Source organism: Macrotis lagotis, chromosome 3 (assembly GCF_037893015.1).
Source record: "Macrotis lagotis isolate mMagLag1 chromosome 3, bilby.v1.9.chrom.fasta, whole genome shotgun sequence".
NCBI lineage: Eukaryota > Metazoa > Chordata > Mammalia > Peramelemorphia > Peramelidae > Macrotis > Macrotis lagotis.
Window position 1 is genome coordinate 281,111,421 of NC_133660.1, and position 22,529 is coordinate 281,133,949.

General features: G+C 47.8%; 1 protein-coding gene across 7 annotated transcripts in view; it reads left to right on the forward strand.

Annotated features, from left to right (window-relative positions):
• Window positions 1–18,879, forward strand: part of KMT5B (lysine methyltransferase 5B) — a 52,959-nt gene extending 34,080 nt beyond the window's left edge. For all 7 annotated transcript variants that reach the window (XM_074230901.1, XM_074230907.1, XM_074230903.1 and 4 more), the window contains 7 exons: window positions 4,922–5,087; window positions 5,600–5,709; window positions 5,940–6,106; window positions 6,425–6,444; window positions 6,550–6,686; window positions 10,328–10,524; window positions 16,333–18,879. In XM_074230901.1, the coding sequence (XP_074087002.1) occupies window positions 4,922–5,087; window positions 5,600–5,709; window positions 5,940–6,106; window positions 6,425–6,444; window positions 6,550–6,686; window positions 10,328–10,524; window positions 16,333–17,849 (2,314 nt within the window). In that variant the 3' untranslated portion in view covers window positions 17,850–18,879. The remainder of the gene's footprint in view (window positions 1–4,921; window positions 5,088–5,599; window positions 5,710–5,939; window positions 6,107–6,424; window positions 6,445–6,549; window positions 6,687–10,327; window positions 10,525–16,332) is intronic.
• Window positions 18,880–22,529: the final 3,650 nt, after the last annotated feature.

Consider the following 22,529-nt stretch of genomic DNA (forward strand, 5'->3'; position numbering starts at 1 on the left):
GATATCCTGAGCCAGGCTCAGGATTAACCAGCTAGGGAAATTTCCTATAGAGAGAATAGCACCGAAAGGATCCTGTCTGGGTCCCCATCTGGGTCGTCCCCTCAAGTTTTCCCAGAGACAGACATCCACCTGAGTCAGTTCTTAGACAGCAACTCATGCTATTTTCTCCTTGAGTGGTAGCGTATTGGCTTAATAACACTCCCAGCATCCATATCTGAAAGCAAACTCAAAATAATATAGTCCTCAAATAGCAAAATTTCACTAACCATTTCTTAGGATTTGAGTTACAGTTTGATGTCATTTATGTATTGCATTTACATTAAAACTAACTGCATTTTGGACTTTCAGTCATACGGTGAATACCTGTTAGATAACTCCTATTAATTTTTTGAAGTTATATCTTTAAGCCACTTCTATAGTTTCATGATTTTTATAAGTAATAGCCAAAAAGTTTCAAATGAAATTCATTCTTTATTATAGTTCACTAATAAATTCCTCCCCTTTGACAAGGAGGGAAAGAAGTATCCTATTTTTTCTTAGTTCTAGTTTTCTCAGGCTTCAGTACTTTGGATTTTACAACATGCAATTGTTATAATATAATAATATCTTATATACCTGCCTGAATGCAAACTCTCAACAGACCTCACAGATAAGGATTTCTTTAAAAGATCTGTGTAGCTTTTCCCCAAACAGTAAATTCACAGTAAAATATATGCTGTCAAATATTTTTGTTTATTCTTTTCAGTTTTGTTCAACACTTTGTGAGTTTCCTTGCAAAAGAAACTAAAGTGGTTGTCGATTTCCTTCTTCATCTCATTTTTTATAAAGGCAAACAGGGTGAGATGACTTGCCCAAGGTCTTGCATCAGAGGATAGAGATGAACTCAGGTCTTCCTGACTCCAAACCTGATGTTCTCTGCCTTGAGTTTTCAAATATCTATTTTAAAAAATCAGTTCTTTAACAGCTCAACTTTATAATCTTAATGCCGTCTAGATTTTAAAACAAAGTTGTTTTTTTAACATTTCTAATTCAATTAATTTAGAAATATGACATACCCAGAATCACATTTTAAAACATGAAACAAACCTTACTACTACCAGTCAGATGACATCACTTCAGCCTAATGCATTTCCAAATTATTTTACATAGATCCCAATACAAAATAATTCGGCTCAGGGAACCATATTGAATGAAAAAGAAGCATAATTGCCCCACACCAGAACTTCTCCTTCTAGTGCAGAGCTATCACTCGACGCTCAAAAAAGCAATGAGGAGAGTTAAAAGTTCTCTGGTGCTTGCCATATGCCAGTTGTTGTGTTAGCGCTTTACAATCACTATCTCATCTGATGTTCACAGCAACCCTGGCAGGGAGCGCCCCATTATCATTGTCCTCTAGAGATCAGGAAACTGCTAACTAGGGATGAGTTAATCTGCCCAAGATCCCACACCTCCTAAGACTTTGACACTGGAGCGTAACTTGTTTCCTTGCATTTTTCTAGTTGGTTTGTTTTTTTTGGCATCATAATTTAGTTGCAGGACAAATCTCAACCAAATCAAATCTGGATTTACCCTAACAAAAATCAACAGTCTAATAAGATGTTTTTAGCAGTCACCATAATTTGAAATCTCAAATTCATTTATAATGACACAGATTCTTGAAACCAGAAAAAAAAATTTCTTTCTTAGCTTTTCTGACTTTTTCTCTGTAGTCCTGCTGTGGCCAGGGCTGAAATGGCAGAAAAGAAAGGATCTTTTAGGGTTGTAGTTGGGTTTTTTAAACCTAATCTCCCACTGAAAGCTGGAGGTGGGAATTAGTCCTGCTTCCCAGGACAGAGAGTTTAGCATCAAGAGTCCAGAAAGCTTCAAGGCTGCTTCCCAAGAACCTTCCGGCACTTTCCCCAATTTACCAAACTCTTGGACTTGGTTCTGCCACAGTCTGGGCTAGCTGGCTGCATTTTCCCTTTACAAATTTTTAAGGTAGCAGGATCTACAAACATAAAACAAGATCAAAGACAAATATTTTCCTGCATTTTACAAAGAAACAAAAACAGACAAACTGAATGTCTTAATTTCAAAGCCTTTAATTTGCTGCCAAATATGGGATATATATTTTAGCATAATTTGAGGGCTCTTTTAATCACCCCCCTCTGCTATATGGGAAGTTCCAGGCCAGTAAACATTTCCCTAACAGGGTCTTCTGGGGGGGGGGGGGTCATGCCAAAAGAAATGTTATCCAAAGAGAAATCCTTTGGCATTTTATTATTACTGGAACTCAGCATCCACTCTCAGGTAATGTTATCAGAGCCTGTCATAGCTGTAGCTTTCCCCCAGCTCAGAAGAATTGAAAACCAAGGGGCAGTCTTCCTGGCTTCAACCCCACAGAGAAAAGTCTGGAGTTCGGTGGAGTTGTTCTATAAAATAGTTGTTCCGGGGTCAGAGTCCAGGCAGAGCCTGGCTTTGCCAAAAAATTATGTGCCAAGTGATATCTGAGAAAACTAAGGAATCAGAGGCTGGAGCCTCCAGGGTCAATTGATTAGATGGTAAAAGTCAACTGTGTGGCCAGTCAGGACCAGGCTTCCCTGGCTTGGCCCTGAGCCCCAAATACAGGAGACAGATTTGTGTGCATTAAAAGAAAATGGGGAACAACATTTAAATGGGATTAGAGCATCTGGTTTCTAGTTAAAGGAAGGGGCTAGTTAGGAGCTTCCCCAGTTGGGAAGGGGGAAGACCAGAAGATTGTCAGCACCTCTAGAGAGAGAAATAGCAATCACACAATGAGGGTAAGGGCAGAGGGAGAGGTGGGTTTACCCCTCCCCTGCTGGGGAAAAGGTTGAACTGTGATGGGCTCTGATAACATTACCCAAGAGATCCTTTCTTCAAACCTTCACCAGGGTACAGCTCCACAACTCTTCCTCATTGGCTCCTCACAAGCCTGGGAGGGAGATGCCTTAGCCAACATCACAATTCCAAAGTCTTCCATTCTCCACATCATATCAAATCCCTTCTTCCCCTTATGACTGCCTGCCCCCCCCCCAGTCCATCTTCTGGACCCTCTCGGTTTTCCACCTCCCCTGATCCCTGGCTCTTCCTATGGGCTCCATTTTAAGACCTCTCTGGGCAGACTCACCAGGCCTCTCCTCCCCTCGCTGTCCTGGCTGGGATGTTTGTCGAGGATGCCCCTCTCATCCCTCCCAGCTGCCCCTTCAGTTCCCATATATATTGTCTGCTGTCCATGCTCTGCTCACCATTGGTGGTCCTAATACCACCCCTGCCACGGTGGTCTTCTGCCTGTTTTGGCCCATCTTGCCCGTGGCATGGCCCTCTGGATCCAACACAGACTGTCCCTTACAGCCCTTTCCCAGCCCAGTTCTCCCTGGCCTTTCTAGCTAGATTATCTACAATGTGGCTTCCCCCACTCTTCAGTGCTGCCTACCAGACTGGTCCTTCTTACTACTGGTCATCTCTCACTTTTGGACAAAGGCTCTGTCCCCAAACATCCTAAGTTTGTATGTGTGGGTGTTATCTTTCCTGAGGTCAAAGACAAGTCCTTTTTTTGTCTGAGTATTCCTGGAGCCCAGCACCTAAAGACTCCTAGTGTCTGGGGCTGGTGTTTAATTGTCGTTGTTATCATCATCATCATCGAGCTGGTATGTCCTTGAGGTCTGTGGGTTTGGGTTGGAAGGGACCCAGGTATCCAGGAGAAAGTTGATTGATGAGGAGAGAAGAATCTGATATTTTTACCTCTGTTGTATTTGAGGGGTCCTATTGAAACCATCAGTGGGCACCCTTCTGCTGTACCATCTTTGAATTGAATTGAAGACACTGGCTGTGAACAGTCCATTGATGTCTCTGGAGAGGCTCTCATCATCATGGTGGTGGACTTTCTCTTATCCTCCTCATCCATGGCTGTCAGAGGAGTCCACTCATAGGGAGAAAGGTGGATACATTCCATGGGCGCTGCCCATCCTATGGGCAGTGAAGTTATGTTTCTTATTGATTTTGGAGCTATTTCTCTAAGTATAGAAGCTTTGAATTAGCCTTCCATTCAACCATGATTTTCTTTTTTTCTTTGGTTTTCTTTATGTTGAGATTGTGTTGTTGCAGATGTGCTGAGCACTTTGGTGAGCTGCCCGCTGGCCACGACCATGGCCCTCTTCCTCCTCCTGGTGACCATTCCCCTTTGGTGTACAGATGCTCAGGGGAGGTGGGCCTGGGAGTGGGCACAGGCTCCAACCCAACCAGCAGTGCCCTGCCCCTGAACCTGTCCAGATTCTTCATCAGCTGCCCTCTTTGGCCGCTAGAGGGCAAGCTTCCTCTCCTTGGACTCCAGGCCTGCCCACCTCTTCCTTGGTGCTCCACCCAATGAAGTGAGGCCACGTCAGGGCTCTGGGGCCTCCAGATCCTGATTGAGCATTCAGGAAAGTGACTGGAGCCTGGGGCGCAGTGATGCCTTCTACCAGATGGGGTTCCCCCCCCCTGACACTGATATCATTTTAGGATTGTCAAAATAAGAACATTTCTAAAATTGGTTGAAGGTTCTGTACAATCAGTATCATGTCACCTTCTCAAGGAGCTGGGGAAGGATGCAGGAGAGAGAATTTGGAGCTCACAGACTTTTAAAAATGAATCTTACGGGCAGCTAGGTGGCGCCGTGAATAGAGCACTGGCCTTGGAGTCAGGAGTACCTGGGTTCAAAAATGAATCTTATAAAATTTTAGGTATAAATTCAATATTTTACAAAAGAAATTTAGAAAAAAAGAGAATGCAGGGAATGACAAGGAGCCCCCAAAAGACTTGAAGGTCTAGCAGTCACTTTTCTGCTCTGACTGGGTTGTGACCGACCTGGGAGGCTCGGCATGCTCCCACTCCTCTGTCAATGCTGGGATGCAGCTCACCCTGAGACCTTGGCCTTCTCTTTCAGATTCCGACCTATTAAAGGGAGGCAGGAAGAGCTGAAGGAGGTGATCGAACGCTTCAAGAAGGATGAGCACTTGGAGAAGGCCTTCAAATGCCTTACCTCTGGTGAATGGGCCCGGCACTTTTTCCTTAACAAGAATAAAACACAAGAGCGGTTGTTCAAGGAACATGTAGGTGTCTCTGCTTCTCTTCTCTAGAACTTGCTGCCCCCGGGGATGGCGGAGGGCTCCCCAGCTCTTGGGATCACCCTACCCCTTTGGTCATGCTCTCATTGTATGAACAAGGAAACGCAACAGTGACTGAAGGGTCCCCCTGGTTGGAGGGAGTGTCTGCAGGAAAGAAATCAAGGGATCTTTTGACATCTCAGTAAGGGCTCCCTGTTGTTAGCATTTGGATGTTAAAGAATAATACTGAACATGCATCCTGGCTTCTTTTATGAGAAGTCATGGAGGCAACATAAACTATGGAAAGGGAGGTTTTTGAAGGAATGGCCAAAAAGAGAATTTGGAGTTTGTGTGAGTATTTTGAAGGGATCTAATCCAGCCCCTGCATCTCCCCTTGTAGCCTAGTGACCTTAGCTGTTGGTCAAGTTTTCTGGTTTTATTTCTGCAGTTCCAGGAAATGTAGTGATATGTCAGTTGAGTACAAACTTTCACCAAAACTTCCCTCTCCCCCATTCTAGGTATTTATTTATTTGCGAATGTTTGCAACTGACAGCGGATTTGAAATCCTGCCTTGCAATCGATATTCATCAGAACAGAATGGAGCCAAAATCGTTGCAACGAAAGAGTGGTAACTATGAGACTGAGATGCCCATACAGCCTGAAGAGAGGTCCTGGGGAGGGGCAGCTAACATGGGGGGATCTGCCCAGGCAGCCGATGGTGTGGGCAGGAGGATGACTGACTTGGAGGGGCGGGCCCCCCTTGTTATCCAAGGGAAGCCATCACCATTGCTGGTGTCTCCTGGCCTGAACTTGTCCAAAGCAGATGTCTTGATTGCTTTTATCATGTGTTTTCAATAGGAAACGGAACGACAAAATAGAATTGCTAGTGGGTTGTATTGCCGAACTCTCTGAAATCGAGGAGAACATGCTACTTAGACATGGAGAGAATGATTTCAGTGTCATGTATTCTACCAGGAAGAACTGTGCTCAGCTCTGGCTTGGTCCTGCTGCCTTTATAAACCATGGTAAGATGGGTGGGGGCGGCGGTCAGCCCCCAAAGTTAGACACGCCTTCTCAGGTTGGCAAAGCCTGACCCAACCCAGCTCCAGACAGGAGCGTGCCCCATGGGGAGGGGCAAAGGCCTGGCTCCTGGGAGGGGGCTCCCTTTACCTGAGACCCCAAATCAGACCTCACCCGTCCCCTTGATTGATTGTGGCCGTGGCTGCCTCCCTCTTGGCGCAAGCTTCAGCACGGCTTTGAAAGCTTATTTCAGGCTTCTGTAATTATTCGTGTTTCAGATCTTATCAGCACTTAATTGACTTTATCTTTTGGACATTTTTCAGATTGCAGACCTAACTGTAAGGTAGGTATTGTTTGTTAAAAAAAAAAAAAATACATCAGTGTCTCTGAATTCTGGGCCCTCTTCAAATTAAACCCTTTATTTAACAAATTCCTTGTTATATTACAGTTTGTTTCAACTGGTCGGGACACAGCATGTGTGAAAGCCCTGAGAGATATTGAGCCTGGAGAAGAAATCTCTTGCTATTATGGAGACGGGTTTTTTGGAGAAAATAATGAGTATTGCGAGTGTTACACTTGTGAAAGGTATATTCTTAGTCTTAAGAATGCAGTGAGTTACTCTAGGAATGATCTAGAGTCATTTAGGGTCTGAGGCCAAGGTGCAAGATAGAGTCAGAGGGCCAGAGCCAGAGGCTTGGGGGGGGGGCTCTAATCCTCAGTGACTTAGAGCTATTTCTAGAGTAACTAATGACACAGGTTCTACTGCCTGTCCCTCTCCCTGTGTCTCCACTCTTTTTGCCTCTTGGTTTGTCTGTCTGTCTGTCTCTCTCTCTCTCTCTCTTTTCATCTCTGTTTCTCTTTGTCTCTCTCTCTCTCTCTCTATTGTCTATCTCTCTGTCTCTTTCCTCTGTCTTCCTGTCTCCTCTTCTCTTTCCCTGTGTCTCTCCTCTCTTATCTCTTTCTTTGTCTCCCATTCTCTCCTCAATCTCTCTGCCTCTTTTGCCTTTCTCCTTTTTTTCTCCATCTCTGTTAAGTCTCTCCCTTCTCTATCCTTGTTCTCTCCCTTCTTTTTCCTATTTTAACCCTTTCCCCCTCCCTTTTGTCTTTCTCTCTCTTTCTCTGCTTCCCTGATCAGAGGCTGGCCCCCAAACAAGAATCCCTTCACCCTGTCCCTGAAGAGGTCACCAAACTCATTGCATTTTTAGAAAACAGTGTTTGTTAGGAAGTTTTTCCCATGGTCAACAAACTCATTGCATTTTTAGAAAACAGTGTTTGTTAGGAAGTTTTTCCCATGGTCAAGCTTCATTTACTTGTTGAAGATTTCCACTCAGTTGTGGGATGAATCCTGCCAAGGACCCCCCGAAGCACAGGGGAGACCTTGTCTGTGTACTCTGACCTCTTGAGTATTTAAGGAGTCAGAACTGGCCTGAGCATCTCTGCCCCACGAGAAGCAACTGCTTGTAGAGGTTTCTCTGTTTCCCTCAAACCCAAGCCGGGGTTGAAAGCTCCTCCAAAGAGAGTTAAGGGTCCCATGAGAGATATTGTGTGCTTCTTGCTTCTTGGCTGTTCCACTGAGTGGTCAAGACCATGGCATCCGGGGCCTCCAGATCCTGCTTGGCCACTTTCTGGTGGTGTGACCCTGGCACAAGTCCCTCACTTCTGACTCCCTCGGTTTCCTCATCTCTGGAATAGGAATGAAAACCATCTCTAGCTGCAGGGGAATGGTAAGGGTAGCAGGGGAACACACTTTACAATCTTGAAAGCCTGCTATCTATTTTCACCAGTCTTACTCTTGCCCTACTGGAGGCAGGATTATTGTTGATTATTCAGTGATAAAGCAGCTTTTTTTATAAGTGCCCACGATCTGGAGATCTGTGGGCTGTCCAGTGGGGGAAATAAGACAGAAAACCACCCAGAGAAAGAAAAGGTTTGCCCAGCAAGATTATCAGGGAATATTTGAGAACGATCCCTTTATCTGTCCCCTCTGTTATTTTATAAGTATGCTATCAGGACACTGGTGGCCAGTCACTGTTGTGTAGTCTGGAAGGTTCATCTCCTAAGGCACCTACGCAAATGATTTATAATGACAGTGAATTCTGGGCACAAAAATGTGTCCCTCTCAGATGGTCCCTAATTCGCACTGGCCTCCCCAAGTGCTTCCCATTAGATGTTCAGATCTAGCCAGATAACTGAAGGGCAAGGATATGTGATGGTATTCTTAAAAGATTTCTTCTGGTCTGTTCACCCAGAATTCGACAGTTTTGAATCTGATTTGTTAGATTAGAGAAAAGCGCTGACAAGTTAGTATCAGAGTCCCTGGGCCTCCCTACTTCCTGTTACTGAGCTAAATGAATGCTGGAAGAAAAAAGCTTTACTGAGCTTTAAAGTGTGTGAAGCTGGGGGTAGAGCAAATACAGTGCAGGAGCTTCCCTTCTAATGGGAGAGACTGAGCAGAGGGTACGGTGGCCTGAGGGCAGCCCTTGGGGAGTGGGGTCATAGGGGCTCAATGGAACAACCTCCTCTCAGACTCATTGGCAGAGGGGATCAGACCATGGTTTTTAGGAGGCTTGGGGGTATAGTGGGGAAAGGAGGCTAGAAGACAAGAGAGCAGGGTGTTAGGTGAAGATGGGCACTGAGGCTCTCCTGGGCTGGATGGCCTCTTGGCATGGGGAGAACAAAGCCTTTCATGTCATAGGCTATGTGAAAAGTTTGTTGTACCATCTCTTGAATACACCTATTCATCTCTCTCCCACCCACCCCCAGCCACCCTTGCAAACCTTCATCCCCTCCTCCCCAGACTGTTGCCATGACTGCTGGGGGTCTGCCTGCCCCATCCTCCATTCAGTCACCAAAGTGATTTTCCTAAAGCCTAGGTGTACCTGAGTCATCTTCTACTCACCTCCAGTGGCCCCCTGTGGTCTGCAGGACGAAGGCCATCTGCTGGTGGGCATCCTGGTCCTAGTGCAACTCCCTGCCCCCCCCACGACCTCTGGGGTGGTGACCCTGGCCTCCTGACTGTTCTCCTGGACAGCCCCTTACCCTCCTCACCTTGGTTTCCCAGCTTGGCTCCTAGCTAACGTCTCATGCTCCTTGATGCTGGTGCCTTTTCTCTGAGACTACCCCCACAGGACCTGTCTGGGCCTCTCTGATCCTCAGCTGTTTGCAGGCTATCTTCCTGTCAAGCCAGGAGACATCTTCGGACTTTCTTTGTACCCTCCAGAATTTTATATAACATCTGGCAACTCTGTTGGTGCTTATTGTTGCTTGTTGACTTGATTCATATTGTTGAGAGTCCCCTCTGGCTTCTCTTCATCAGGGGAGAGACTGGCCGGCCCCAGCCGAGAGGTCCAGATAGCCCTGCCTGCCTTGGCCAAGCTCCCCATTGGGGAGCCCTCTCCCATCCTGGAGCTGCGAGCAGTGTGACAGGGCAGCCTCCCCTACTGAGGCCCTTCTCAGAGTCACGTTCAAAAGGCATCCAATAAAAGAAATTGGACAGCAGGGGAACTTGTATTATATGCTGAGTCCAGACCTGGCTGTCCCTAGGAAAGTGAGGGTGTGGGGCAGGGCAAGGGCAGACTGAGGGTCATGGGTCCCTCCTTAAGGTTGAGCATCCAGGGCAGGTCTTGGGAACATGCCCCATGGACGCCTAACTTTCCACAGACCCCACCTCATCGCGCCTCAGCATCTTTCATTTCTCTCTAATCTGACCTGTCAGGACTGCCCCTCACTAACCAAACACCATATCTCAGCCCCCTCCCCATCTCCCTCCCCTTTTTCTAGCCTGTCCCCTGTGCCTGGCTGACCCTCATTCCTCAGCTGGGTGCTCCTCCCCTGTGAGCCCTAGTCCTCTTGAAACTTTAGGGTTCCTTTATGTATCTTTTCATTTGCTCCTCTATGCACATCTAAGCTTCTCTGAACTCAGTTTCTTCATCTTAAAGTAGGGGAGGAGATGGCCCCAGATGGCCATGTCGCCTTCTGCCTTTCTGGGGTCCTCTCAGGAGAATGGCAGCTTGTGGACATTCGGGTCCCCAGCCCTAGCCATAGGCCCGCTCCTTAGGATAAATGGAATCCTCAACTTGCATTTCTTTAAAATCATAGTTATTGGGGGGGGGGGGTAATAGCTTCTTGTGTTCAATTCCTTTTGAGCCTTGGAGAGGGAAGACGTGGTCCGAGCCCACCAGAGGGTGAGCCACACCCTGCTGCCATGCTTCTCTTCTCTTTTGCAGGCGGGGAACTGGTGCTTTTAAATCGAGAGTGGGTCTGCCCACGCCTGCTCCCGTCATCAATAGCAAATATGGCCTGAGAGAGACTGACAAGCGCTTAAACAGGCTGAAAAAACTGGGCGACAGCAGCAAGAATTCGGACAGCCAGTCTGTCAGCTCCAATACGGATGCCGACACCACTCAGGAAAAACCCGATGCGAGTAAGTGCATCCCAGACGGGCCCTGCCAGGGCTCCTCAGCCCTATGGGGAAAAGGTGAGGGCTTGAGTTTTATGAGGGAGTCAGCCGGAGGATCCCAAGCCTCTTAACAGGGTCTTCAAATAGAAGGGATTTAATAGTTGAGCCTTAAGTTCTTGACTCTTCTTGAACCCCAGCAGTGTTCAGGAGGGAGTTGAGGCAACGAGACCCTTCAATCTCCTCTAGTGTTGGTTTTCTACTCTCTCCTAATCCAGTCAGTGACTTCAGGGTTTAACTTTGTACCTTTTCCTTAGAGAGATGGTCATTGAGTGCTAGAGTTCTGGTTTCCCATTCAGGACTGGGGGGGGGGGGCAGGCTGAAGTCCCAGCTCTGGGCTACAGAACATGAAATTTGACTGTTGGGAGCCCTCCCTAAGAGGGAGATCCTGTAGAAGGGAGGACGAGTGCCTCGAAGCACAGGGTCCAAGGGAAGTCTGGCCAAGTCTCGGAGGCTTCTTACCCTGCCCCCATTCTGATCGGCCCCAGGAGCTGGCTTCGACTGATGGGAAATTGAAGATTAATTGACAGTCCTTCAAACTCATGATTCTTGTTATTGGGAATATCCCCTGAGAATGATAGCAGAGAATGCAAAAGATGCCCTTGGGGCAGACCTTCATAGTAGTATCATTTATTGTCTAAAAAAGGCCAGATGCCAAAGGGCATCTCTGGCAGAAGGGGATATTCATTTTCCATTTCCACAACCCATTGGCTCCTCTCCTAAGTCCAGAGGTCTTTGGAGCTGGAGCCCTGACACTTGTATGAACTGACCTCAGGGTCCCTCCTCGGCCTTGGCCAGCTGACTTGAGATCTTGGTGACTCTCTGAGCTGCACTCTGGGTCGACCCAAGAGCTTCTGGGGAATGCACAGACTTCATTTGGCTTCGTTGTTAGGCTTCTTGCCATTCTGTGCCAGCCAGCCCTCCAAAACTCAGAAGTACCCCTGAGGGGTTTCTAGACTTGAGGAGGGGCCTGTCCCCAAGTTGCCCAGGTTACCCAACCTGCGTGAGATGAGTAGGTTTCTTGACTAGAGTGTAACCCAGAGGGGCAAAGCTTTGGCTCTGGAATTGGGCTTGGTCACTAAGTGGCTCTTTGAATGCCAGGCCCAGGGGTCACAGGCAACAGCCCTGGCCTGGGAGGATATGTCCAACAGAGAGGGAAAGAGAAATCCCTAGGGAGGGGGAGGGGAGGGGAGGAGTTCAGGCCTTATCCAGTTCCTCCCAGGCTCCTAAACGTAGCCTGGCCTTGGCTGTCCTGCAGTGTGTGGGGTTGGGGGGAGGGGGCAGTGCTAGCTGAACCAGCCTTCCTAATGTGTGAGGCAGGAGGGGTGGGTCAAGAGACTGGGAAGAGGGACCAAGATGGACCATCAGGACCGACTGGAAGAATCGATGTTAGATCTGACAGACTTGATGAGGTTCGTCTGTGACATTGGGGAGATGATGTTAGGAGTTGGGGGGGGCAGCACAAAGTTGCCAGCCTCACTTTATCCTCCAGAGCCATCTGGGTACAGTGGCCAGATATGAATCCAGTCAGTGAAATGATTTGCCCAAGGTCACACAACTAGGATGTGGCAAGTGTCTGAGGCTGGATTTGAACTCAGGTCCTCCTGACTCTAGGGCCCACTGTCTACCCACTGTGCCACCTAGCTGCCCCTAACAGGGTCAGGGAATTACTGCTGTGGTCTACCCTGAATTTTGGGAATATTAGCCTGGCAGCTGCATGGAAGATGGAAATAATTTAAGCTGGTGACCTTCTCATGCTAATACTCTAGTTGTCGGTCTGAGTTGTCAGTGAGCTCATGGTTTTTACTCCATCTATTTTTTTCCCAAATAATTGTTTAAAACTTTAGTGTGGGCAGAGCACAGTGGCCTAGAAACATGTTGGAGCTTTCCCAAATCTTCCCTTAAATGTCCATACCTTATACCATTCTCAGGCATCATTTATAGTCTAATTTTAAAGTAAATTTTATTAATCTCCAGTTTTTTTTAATAGCACCAGCATTTTCCCCAGCTTGCTTTCTTTATCACCCCTCCCAAATACTCATTCCATATACTTTTTTAAAAGGGGGAAGAGAGGGGAGAGAAAAAAAATTCATTAAAAAAATTAAATTAAAAGTTTTTAAATTTTAAAAAATTCATTAAAAGTAGGGGAAAATAACATACAGCAGGTCCTCCTTGTGTGGACAGGAGCAGGTGGGGCACACCCCTCCCCATCTTCTGTGGGACCACGCTCACTCGCTTTGTTGGGATTTGGCTATGTTCCCCCTGGATTGTTGTATGCTGTTTCTTCCTGTTGATGTGGAGTCAGTTTTCACCCGGCTCACATTGGTCCCTGTCACTCCTTCTGTGCTTCTTTGGACTGGTCATATCAATCCTGTTGATTCTTTGGGCACTTCTCTCACTGGCCTCCTTTGGGCAGAAGCCTCACCAAGGAATCTGTCTGAGGGAGAGACCCAGGGGCCCCACCCTCCTACAAAACATCCTGGGGGGGGGCATCTCTGCTTGTCCTCTTTCACACATGGCTGGCAGTGCCCTCAGGCTTCTCCTCATAAGTGATCCTTCTGCACTTCTCCTTGCAGCATCTGGTGAGTGGTGCTCAGGCAGTTGTGGTCTATTGTTCCCCTGTAGCTTTGAAAAGGCCTCTGGTTTGCACCTTTTCTCATTTTTTATGGAAGCAGCCAGGGGGGTATCAGGGTGCTGAGCCTGGAGGTCAGGTTCAAATCTGGCCCCAGACACTGAGGAGTTGGGTGACCTTGGACAAGTCACTTCACCCTGTTGGCCTTTGTTTCCTCCTCCTTCAACCGGGCCTGCCACAGGACAAGAGTTTCTCTGTGTCCTCGTTGTAGTTGTCTTATCTGCTTAACATAGCAGGTGCTGGGATGGCAAGTATGTCATCTCGTGTTTTCTTTGGCATTTTGTTTCTTTCTCTGATTGATTGTGTGTGTGTGTGTGTGTGTGTGTGTGTGATGTAAGTGCTATTCTCCTGGCAGATGGTGGCTTAGAATCTTCCCCTAAAGGAAGTAGACGAGGGAGAGGAGGAGCAGGTATCTTCTTTCTGCCTGCTGGTCCCGTCACCCCAGGCTACCTTTAGATCCCTTTGGCTTTTTTTTTTATTTGATTACCTTCCTCTGATTTGCCATGCTGGTGCCTTTGAAAACTGTCAGAAAAAGGGGCAGCTAGGTGGTGCAGTGGATAAAGCACCGGCCTTGGAGTCAGAAGTATCTGGGTTCAAATCCGGTCTCAGACACTTAATAATGACCTAGCTGTGTGGCCTTGGGCAAGCCACTTAAGCCCATTTGCCTTGCAAAAAAAACTAAAAAAAAAAAAGAAAACTGTCAGAAAAGCTGTGGCCTTGTGTCACTTCCCTTCTTTTTTTTAGTTTTTTTTTTTTGCAAGGCAGTGGGGTTAATTGACTTGCCCAAGGCCACACAGCTAGGTGATTATTAGGTGTCTGAGGTCTGATTTGAACTCAGGTCCTCCTGACTCCAGGGTCAGTGCTCTATTCCCTGTGCCACCTAGCTGCCCCTGTCACTTCCCTTTCTGCAGCCAAGAAGGAGGCTGGGAGAGAAGGGAGCGTCTTGTTAGAATTGGTTCTTCTGTCTGTGTCTCTGGTTTTCTTTCTCTTCCTCACATTGGTGATTAGAGCTTTCTGAGGAAGGGAGATGTGCCAACACCCCAGGATACAAGACTGGGTCCCTTTTGGCCAGCAGGACTCTAGGGTCTATGAGCTTTGACAAGGAACGTGTCCCACCCAGTTGGTCTGCCTTCCCCAACACCTGGCCAGTCATGCTGCTTCATTTGCTCAACATGGATACCTATCCTTTATTGGCCCCTTTTTTTTCACTGCTCAGTTCCACCAATGTAGCCAGTATCCTCTTGTATCCTCCTTAGCCACTTCAGGTGTCCCTGGCACCACCACAGAGCCCTGTGCCTCTCATCAGCTAGAATTCCACAAGGACCACATGCTGACAAGACCTCCCAGGACTGGCAGCACCCATCCAGGCTGCCAGCCCTGAATGGGAAGACTACCCCAGGGGAAAATAGGGAAGCACAAGAACTGGGCCTGGTTCCCATCTTGCCTCAGACCCCAAGAGGAACCCAAGAGTCTCCGGCCCAAGGCCTGCATCCTGGGGTCATCCTGGGAAGCAGCCTCTGGGATGACGCAGCCTAGATCTGCTCCTTCAGGAGCTGGAAAAAAGGGAGAATCTGGGGCCCTGTCTGGTGCTTCGGCATCTGGAGCTGGTATGATTTTGTTTGAGAACATGATCTGTGAGAAGAGCCCTAACCACCTTCTTCATTCTTGAACCCTCAGCTGTAGGACTTTCTGTGGTCTCCCCATTGTAGTGTGAAGTCTTTGGGATCAGGACTAGTTTGTATTCCCAGGGCTTAACATGGGCCTTTGCTTATACTAGACATTTAATGAATGCTCCCATTTATTCATCTGTTTGATACAAAATCATCTCAGGGGGCACTGAGGAAAGCAGCCTGCCTGGTATGATCTGGTGCCAGGACCTCTGTTCATAGCCTCTCTGCAGAGTTCTCCTGGTCTAGGACTCTAGGATCTTGAAGGTGTCCAAGTCCCATCTGAGCAAGGGGTCTCCAGAGACCCCTCTCCCCACACTCCTAGACCTGCCAGTACCTCTTACTTTTTCTAGGAGCATTAGTTTCTTTTAGATTGGTCACTGCCCCATTGGATTCACAGATCATTCTTGCTAGAAATGGATTATGGTCCCCCAGGGGACAGAGTGGATCCTTAAATAAAGAGAAGTATAGTCAGCCCCTCTATTTGGATAGGGCAGTGGTAGCAAAATGGGTGGTAGAACATTCTGTTAAAGACTCAGTCTAGAATGTAGACATGTTCATAACATAAGCGTTGAGTTCCCATCAGTTGGGGGACCCTGTTGTCTTCTGAGGTCATTGAGCTGAATGCAGTGGATAGAAAAAGGTAGCTCAGAAGGGGGGTTAGGTTATCTGTCTGTTATCCGGGGACCTGCTGAGCTGAGGCATTGGGGATCTCAGAAGAGGTGAGAAGCCCAGGGTGGGGAGATTGGGCAATGTTAGACACAGCAGAGGGTCCACAAGGAGGGAGGGGCTGCATGTGTCTCATGTTCTCTGGGGCACCCCTGAGCTTTGGCTCTGCCTCTTCCTTCCCTCTCCCTGGGTCATCCTCATCCTTGGGGGACATGTCTTTGGACCCCGGGGTTTCAGTTATCTGTCTTTTTTGTCATCGTGGGCCACATTTATGTAAACTGACCCTGTATGCTGACCGCCTGCCCTGTGACTTCTGGAGAATTGACCTTGTAATAGCAGTAGCCATTACTTGGAGGATTCATTCAACCCCATTACTGTTGGCAGGTTACTTAACAAGATTTGGGGAGGGAATGTGAATTTTACCTATTTCCTCTTGATTTCTCCTTTTTTAAGAATGTTCTGAGATGTGGAAAACTAGAGGGTGAGAATTGTAGGATTGTTTCCTTTTGGTCTGGCATTAGGAAGAGATTAAGGGAAGACTGGCAGTGAAATCTTGAATTCCTTAATGAAAAGAGCTTTTTCAACATGAAATGGCTTTCCCTCAAAATTCATGATAGAGTTGTTCCAATAATAGAAATATCTGAGAAGGAATTCATGGACAGAAAATCTGCATCACAGTGTTGTTTTCCTCCAGATGTTTTCCCTTCTCTGTTCAACCTGGGAGCTCCCGCTGCCTCCAGGCTCTCTGTTGGATCAAGGTGCTGTTTGACCTTTCCTTAATTCTCTGTTGATTTTTTTTCCTTGCAGCTGCTAACAGGAAGTCTTCTGTTGGGGTCAAGAAGAACAGCAAGAGCCGATCGCTACCACGGCCATCGTCCTCGTCGGTGTCCCGGATGCCAGCGTCCTCTAACTCTACCTCATCGAAGCTCACTCCTCTCCACAATCCCAGGGTACCAAAGAAACTGAAAAGGCCTGTCATCAAGCCTTTGCTTTCCAAGATAAAGCTAAGAAACCAGTGCAGACGGCCGGAGCCCAAGAGCACCTCAAGGAAGCTCGAGGTGGGGACCCTGGTCCTCAAAGAGCCCAAAGTGGTTCTCTACAAAAACTTGCCCATTAAAAAGGACAAAGCAGCCGAGGGACCAGTAGGTGCTGCTACAGCCAGCGGCTGTCTCACCCGCCATGCGGCCCGGGAACACCGGCAGGGACCCATGAATGGGGCTGCCGAGCAGGACGGGGAGTCGCCCTGCACCTACACCACTCGGAGGTCAGTGAGGACGAGAACGAATTGGAAGGAGACCTCTGAGCCAGCCCTGGAACCGAGTCTGTCGGGCAACTCTCCCAACAACTGGACGAGCCCAGGCCCAGACACGGACAGCATAGAACCTCCCGCCACTCATGCAGGCCATAACCAGGAAAAGGCTCATGAGACCCCATCCCCAAAAGGGGAGGGGAGGTCTCCAAAGGATGATGTAAGCATGGCCAAAAAGAAATCACGGCAAGGGAAACTTTTAAAACAGTTTGCAAAAGCAGAAGAACCCGTTCCAGACCTGGACCCCCCCAGGAGTGATGAAGCGGTGCCCGAGCTCATCAGCTCTCACTCTGACCTTGGAGAGCCCAGGGACAGAGTGGATGGGCCAGCGGGCCGCCAGGACTGCACACCTACCGCTGCGGTTGGGTGTTCTGTTGGAACACCCGATCATTTCAAAACAAAAGACAGCTTTAGAACTGCAAAAAGCAAAAAAAAACGGCGCATCACAAGATATGATGCGCAGCTAATCCTAGAAAACAGCTCTGGGATTCCCAAATTGACTCTTCGGAGACGCCACGATAGCAGCAGTAAGGCCAACGACCAAGACAATGACGGAATGAATTCTTCAAAAATCAGCATCAAGTTAAGTAAAGACCATGACAAAGATAACAGTCTCTATGTAGCCAAGCTTAATAATGGATTTAACTCAGGATCGGGCAGCAGCAGCTCCACAAAATTAAAGATTCAGCTCAAAAGGGAAGAAGAGAGTCGAGGCCCCTACACAGAGGAGCTACGCGAGAACGGGGTCTGCTGCCAGGAGACCCTCTCTCTCCTGGAGTCGAGGATGGACGTGGACGAGTACGGCCGGTACGAGGAGGAGAGCGCCGACGAGTCATCCTCTTCGGAGGAGGACGAGGATGAGGACGAGGATGACGACTACGAGGATGAGTTTGAGGATGACTTCATCCCCCTCCCTCCAGCCAAGCGGCTGAGGTTGATCGTGGGCAAGGACTCGATCGATATAGACATTTCCTCCAGGAGGCGAGAAGACCAGTCGTTGAGGCTTAATGCCTGAGCGACAAGGGGCCCGAGAAAGCGCAACTCGGCCCTTCCAAGCGCAGCACTTGTCCTTTATTCGTGTATCAACCTAACTCGTGTTGTAGAGTGTACAGCAAGCGCCCAGCGCGCCCCTTTTTATTGTACTTTTTAAATAGCCTTCTTACGTGCAATTCTGAGGTCGAGGGGATGCCCTGTTGTAAAATAAAGTCTCAAATAAAGTTGTACAGAGAGACCCGCTTTCCCTCCAGGACGGTGGAAACAATGATGTGGCTACACACTGATCTTTAACCCCAGGGCATCTGTCAGCTCGTGGGTGCCTGACTAAAGCGCAATTCACAAAATCACCGTAGCAGCATAGTAACGTTCCCAGTACGTGTTACGATCACCAGCAGCGACCTGTGGCTCTTTGATTTTCTTGGTAGTGTTTCCCTGGAGTTTTGTCCGTTTTACACTGTACGCTGTCCCGGGCGGACTGCTTGTGGCCTAGGGCCCAGTAGCAAACCCTTGGTTGAAGTCACATGGATTTCTTTTTTTTAAAAAAGTCCAATTACAGAGGTTTTGACAGCTTGCTAATTTTTTAGTACATTATATGTACGAGGGTAGCGGTGTGCAGGACGGAAGTTTGGATATGGTGTATTTATTGCTTGTTATGTAAATTAAACACCTTGTATTTAACACTTTTCAATACTTTTAGATAAAATTGTTCTTTGCAAGAATGATTGGTGCTTATTTTTTCAAAAATTTGCTGTGAAACAATGTGGTGACACCAGGCAACATTTACCCCATGACCCACAGCTCGTCATTTGGTTCTTCATCATTTTCTGTTGCACTTGTAAAATGCTACAAGGAATATAAAGAAATTATTCACTTTAACTTATAATAGTTTATGAAATAAAAACATGAGTCACAGCTTTTGTTCTGTGGTGCCCTCTAAAAATGTTTGTCTTGGAGATTCAATGTAAAGAACTGAAAACACTGTACATGTTGTAAATATTTGTGTGTTGTGAGAAACTTTTGTCATGAGACATTAAAGAACTTACCAGGAAGGTTTCTATACATTCATGCCAATGTCGTAGGCCACCCCGTGGAGCCCCACCTCAGTGGGCGCTCCCAGCTCCTGTCTTGTCGCTCATAGCCAAGAGGAGGGCTGCTGCGTTAAGCACTTTGAGGAGAGGGGAGATAATAATTTAATGAACAAAGCAACTTTGATTACAACTTGGTGTTGATGGCGGACGCCTGTATGATTTCTGTGGATTGTTTTTTTAGATCATTGAACACCAGCGCAGGGCTGTCTTGATAGGTGGTGGTCAGGAGGCCCGGGGCTCCCTTCTGACCACATCTAGAGAGGAGAGCCCTGGGTTGGGCTGGGGGTTGGGGGAGGCCCTCGGCATCTATCCCCCTCCCCAGTCAAGCTGGTGACCACTAAGAAGGGCCATCTGACCCTCCAGGTTTGGTTTGTTTGATCCTACTGCTCCTCCCTAGTCATGTCTTCTCTGTTGCCTGTGCTGCTTAGCCTTTCACGCGTCCCTTAGGGAACAGTCAGCCTTGTCTCCAGCCGGTGGGTGTAGATTTCTTAGGCCACCAGATAATAGTTGCTCTACAAGCATGATGACCTGTCCATGAGGGGCTTGAGCCCCTCTGGACATTACCTAATCCTTACAGCACCTCCTATATAAGAAAAACAGGATACCCAGGGAGGCCAGGTAATATCTCAGAGAGGGAAGATTAGACTCCAAGGCTCAAAATCATGTCCTCTCCTTTAAATCTATAGTTCTTCAGTTTGGGGACGGGCATTGGGAAATCTGAGTGGGGGGAGGGTAAGGAATATCCTGGGTTGGTTCTTTGCATATTTAGGGCCACCCTTCCATGGGTCCTAGCTTTCATTGTAATGTAATAAAAGATCTTTAATTACATTTCTCATTTTTCTTGCTTTTTAAGTTGAGATTTATTTTTTCCTTATTTATTTTGTGTCAGTCTCTTAAGATTTCTGTCCCATGGGTCTAGTGCCATCGAAGCCCTGATGGAAGACTGTTGTAGCTTGTAGCCTCTAAGGGCTTGGTATGTGCTGGCATTTGGAGGCCATTCCAGTCACGCCATCTCTAGTCTGATCTTCCCTCATTAAGACAGGAGGGTCAGAGTTGCTGGGGGCCTGAAAATGGGGAAGGGAGTAGGAGTCGTGGGCTGGGGGGCTGCTTTGGCCCCCTAAACTCTTGGCTTGAGCTTATGCAATGATGGGTGAAGATTCAGACATTGTGAGAGTCTATGTAAAGGTCCCATTTTAAATCATTTTTCAAATGACTGTTTAAATTGTTTGACTGAGTTGTAATACTTTTGAGATATTCTGTATTCCTTGTACTGAAAGAATGAATGCCAAAAGGCCTTTTTCAGCATTTGAGGTAAGTTCTCTACAATTCATTAAAAAAAACAAACAAACAAACAAAAAAAACATTTTTTTACAAAAATTTTGTACATGGACGTGCAGGATTGAGGTTAATCATTTTAATAAATTCAAAAATGAAAACATTGTGGCCAGTGTATAGTGTCTATAGTAGAAAAAGATGACACTGAAACTTGTAGATTCGGGGAGGATCTGACTGCCAGCTAATGTGCCCTTGCCCAGGGCACTGCCATAGCCTTCCTTTCTCCAGCCTTCCCCCTTTGGTCTAGCTTTAATATTCTGGGATTTTCTGAGTGGGTTTTCTGGGTGAAGGAAACCCTGGGGGGGGGTTGGGGGGGAGCAAAAGAAACCCTGTGCCATCTATTCTGGGTGTTTGGCATGGGTCTTGCTTAGGTGGTCTCACTATCATGACACAGTTCCACCATCCCCATTGGCCTTGATGGAGAATCAAGGGCTCTGCCCTTGGCTTTGTGGGTTTTTTTGGTTGACTGGCCACATGAGGCAGGATAAGCCCTGGGTTTGTTGGGTCTCACATCTGCCGTCTGCTGAGAGACCTTGGGTAAGTCCTTTTCCCTTCCCTGGGCACCGATCTTAAGATGGTCTCTGGGCCACCTGACACCCATCATCCTTGTGATACTATTAGGAGAGATAGAGACCTGAGGTTTGGGTACTGCCCACCCTTCAATGGTTATTTGTTTTCAGCCAGGTCCCACCCGTTTTCAGAAAATTGCTGAGGCCTAGCCCACTTTGGTGTTGGCACTGGCAGTTTGCCTGCCTACCTGCCTGCCCACCCACCTTCTTGCAGTGTCCCTTGATCCATACACAGCCTTCCTTGGTTGACTCAGGGACCTCTTGCCCTTCTCCCATCTGATGCTAGGAGTGATAGACCCATGCAACTGGCATCTCTGAGGTGACCCTAGGCTGGAGTCTGGTAACCCTGGTCTGTGTCCTGCCCCTTCCTGCCTGGAGATGCCTGCTGCAGGGATGCTGGGGAGAATCTGGTAGGGGGTCCTAGATACCCTCTGCTTCTGCTTTATGCCTCACTGAGGTTCTGCATCCTGCCTTTGATACAAGCTGTTACACTGGGGCAAGTCATCCCATCTCTGAGCTCTACAAAATGGAGCTCCTGCCGACCCCCAAGTGATTGTGCAGCTTCCATCAGACCAGGTCTCGAGAGCTTAGCTTGGCAAACTTGAAGGCATTCCTCCTTCCTCCCAGGTCCCTCCGAGGTCCCTCCGCCATCTATTTGCAGTGGGGGATCTGGGCTGGAAGAGCACCATGACCCTGGCCATGCCATCAGACCCTTTCCTTTAGGAATTCATACTCTTGTTCAGGCTTCTGCTTATCTCCCTCTTGTCCCATCTACATTGCTTCCTTTCATCAAACTATGTGCTTCCTGGCTGCCCACTTCTTGGTTCTTCGGCCATCTCTAAAGTAGCAGGCACCACCTGCCCAGGGAGGGGGCAGGACATTCAATCCTCAAGTGCCAGTCAGATTTTAGTAGTGAATTCTATTTCTCATACAATTTAGGGTTAGAAGAGGCTTCAGATCATCTCGCCCACCCCATTCATTTTATAGCTAAGGTCCAGAGAGGAAGAGACTCATCTTAGACAACACAGCTAGGAAGGAGATGTGGGTTTGCTCCCAGGTCCACTGACTCCGAAGCTGTCCCTGTCTCCTACATATTGGCACTGCCAATAGCCTTCTTGAAATGCAAGGGCTCCATTCCCATTGGGCTTACTCTAGGTCTGAGGCCCCAAGGAAGGGACTCAAGATCTGGCAGCAGAGCACCACCCTTTTGGTCGTCTTCCCATCTGCTGGTCCCTATGTTCCTAGTGTAGGAGAGCCCATTGAGTCCGTCAGACTCTTCAAAGATCTTTGTGGGGGGGGGGACAACGGATTGTCCTCAACGTTCTATTACACGCCCCCCCCCATGCTGACTGACTTCCATTCGATTGGTTCTTTTCTCATCGAGGCTTTGGATAAGTTTATTCACACTGACCAAGTTATCCCTGGACTCGGATGCCATCCTGGATTCCAATTTTGACTTTGGGCATGGGGAGGGGGCAGTATGCCAAACCCTGGGAATGGTAGGATGGAGTGACATGAATCTCCTGCAGCTCATCTAATAACCCTGGACTGAGAGGACGGCATGCCAAGACTTCACTGGACCAAATATCCTTTGGGGAAATAACACTTTCTAGACCCTTGGAAAGAAGAGACAGCCATCAACCTGTGGCCTTGGGCAAGAGCTTCCAGATGATCTGTGGGTTTGCCCAACTTAAAGACTACCCTCTC